Source organism: Engraulis encrasicolus, chromosome 1, assembly GCF_034702125.1.
Source record: "Engraulis encrasicolus isolate BLACKSEA-1 chromosome 1, IST_EnEncr_1.0, whole genome shotgun sequence".
In the NCBI taxonomy this organism is placed as follows: domain Eukaryota; kingdom Metazoa; phylum Chordata; class Actinopteri; order Clupeiformes; family Engraulidae; genus Engraulis; species Engraulis encrasicolus.
The window spans coordinates 44,467,390-44,469,889 of NC_085857.1; the positions used below are offsets into that span (position 1 = coordinate 44,467,390).

General features: G+C 46.9%; 1 protein-coding gene across 2 annotated transcripts in view; it reads left to right on the plus strand.

Moving 5' to 3' along the window:
- LOC134452794 (proto-oncogene vav-like) overlaps positions 1-2,500 on the plus strand; it is a 34,498-nt gene that overhangs the window by 839 nt on the left and 31,159 nt on the right. For both annotated transcript variants that reach the window (XM_063203396.1, XM_063203405.1), the window contains exons 1-2: positions 1-1,376; positions 2,327-2,443. The exon at positions 1-1,376 is cut by the window's left edge and continues 839 nt beyond it. In XM_063203396.1, the coding sequence (XP_063059466.1) occupies positions 1,290-1,376; positions 2,327-2,443 (204 nt within the window). In that variant the 5' untranslated portion in view covers positions 1-1,289. The remainder of the gene's footprint in view (positions 1,377-2,326; positions 2,444-2,500) is intronic.

The following is a 2,500-nucleotide window of genomic DNA, read 5'->3' on the forward strand; positions in this document are numbered from 1 at the left end:
AACTTGTCTCAAGTCCATTCTACTCAACTTTACTCAACAGAACAAGACTCATTTCTAATCAGTTCAACTTCCACTCAACTCACCCTCGATGACCCCTTGCAAGGAGTTTAACCCCAAGGAGACTAGAAACCTGCTCTGATTGGATGTACTTTGGAGTCTTTCTTTTTATTTTTTCCTTTTTTTCTTTTCTGACCGTTTTCGAGGAAAAATCTTGAAGATGTATTTGTACTCGGCCAGAGCAAGACTACATACCTGTGGATTTGTGTGATTTCATATGATTTCTTTGGTTACTGCACAGTTGGCAGAGTTCCTTTGGAACAGAGCTGTTAGTGAAAGACTTGGAAAAAGCTCTTGTGAATGTGAATGTGTAGCCTCTTGTGTGATGAGTTTTGACTAGTGTGTGTGATGTTATGCTTTTCAGTCTTTGTTAAGTTGACTAGGTCTCTAACTGGGTTGCAGTGGTGTCCCTTCAAATAGCACTGAATCAGACTTAGCACTCTGTCATACACATACACTCACACAAGTTGCTCTGCCTCTCAGTCACATACACACTTGCCTGGCTGAGTCACACTCGCATTGCGCATCGCAGGTCTTTTTTTAAACCTCCTTTTCAATGGTCGACACAACGTTGCTCAAAGAGACAAAAGACTTGTGCAGTGCTATATAACCCAGCACAGTGCGGTGTGGTCTGAATGCAAGCCTAATGAGAACATGTGGTGTGCAGGTCAGTGTTAACTTTGTGGCGTAGACCACAGACAAGAGCACCCCGAATGAGCAAGTCTGACCTATCTCCATATCTGGACAACAAGATAACGAGACTCTCTATATTGCTCTCGCTCTTGAATGCGCTCTGGCTTGTGAGCAGGCCACGATTGCTTTCTTATTGATCTGAACTTTAATTTAGCTGTGCTTTTTTCCCCCCCGCTGTGAATTAGTAAAGTCCGCTGTTTTATGTTGTCTAGACTAGTCCTATTTCCAGGTTGTCCCTAAAGTGGACTCGAAGAGGCTTTCTCTGAATATTGTTTTGTTTTGTTTGACTGGGGGTTATATTGTTGCTAACTAGGCTCTAGCGTTTGCTACGGGGTTCCACTATTACCACGTTTCACGGTTCCACTGCTGGTGACAGGGTTCCACTGTTGACAGTGGTGTTCCATTGTTGCCGCCGGGGTTTTGAATTGTTGCCAAGGGTTCTGCATTGTCGCTGGGGGTTCTTCTGTTGACGAGTGGGTTCTCGAGCGTTTGTTAGGGGTTCCCACGGTTGCCAAGGGGATTCCATTGTTGCAGTCGCCATGGAGCTGTGGAGACAGTGTACGGGCTGGCTCATCCAGTGCAGAGTGCTGCCGGAAAACCACAGGGTCACCTTCCCAACGGCACAGGTGAGTCCTGTGCGTCTATGTGTGTGTATGTGCGTGCCTGTGTGTGTGTGTGCGTGTGGAGACTGTTCTCGAAGGAATTGCGTCTAATTTGTCACGTAAAACAAAATCGAAATTGCATCCAGAATCAAGCTTCAAACACGAAAATGCTCCACTGTGCCCTGACCAAAACCACCCCTAAACCTAACCTGTCAATAAGGCAATGTTTCTGCTGCTTTACTTTTGCCAAGAACAGCGAAAAACAGAAGGGAATGGCAAATTTGTTTGCGAAATAGTGCCCAGACCAAAATCATCCCTAAACCTAACCTATCACAGGGCGTTGAGTAGATACACGTGAACTTGAAAAGGAATAGTGCACCCATGCGATTATTTATCTTGAAGCTCGACCTATCAGAACCCGAGTTTGACTGGGCCTCTGTGTTCTCCCGACAGCAGCATGGCCACTGTGCATGTGTGACATCAAAGGGAATGTGTCGTAATCTGGTCGTAATTTTAATTTGGGTTTGCGCGACAAATTAGACGCAATTCCTTCGAGATCATGTAGGTGTGTGCATGTGTGTGTTGTGTGGGTTGTATTCACCTGGGTGGATTCTATACTGTTTGCCTGTGCGTGCGTGTGTTTCTCTCTATGTTGACCCCATATGTGTGTCTATACCGCAGGAGTGTGCATTGAGATATGGTGTCCTTTTCTTTGTTGTTGTTGGTGGTGGTGTGTATGTGTGTGTGTGTGTGTGTGTGTGTGTGTGTGTGTGTGTGTGTGTGTGTGTGTGTGTGTGTGTGTGTGTGTGTGTGTGTGTGTGTGTGTGTGTGTGTGTGTGTGTGTGTGTGCATACGAGCGTGTGTGTGCATGTGTGCGTGCGGGTGTGTGCCTGTGCGTGTGCCTGTGCATGTGTGCACACGCATGCGTGTGAGCGTGTGTTTATGTTCATCTGTGTGTGTGTATGCACCTGTAGGTGTGTGAGCTGGCCCATGCGTTGAGGGACGGCGTGCTGCTGTGTCAGCTCCTCAACAACCTGCAGCCCCAAGCAATCAACCTCAGAGAGATCAACCTCCGACCTCAGATGTCACAGGTACAGTTAGATGTCTATTCGTCACGGATGGATGGATGGAAGGATGGACGGAGAGAG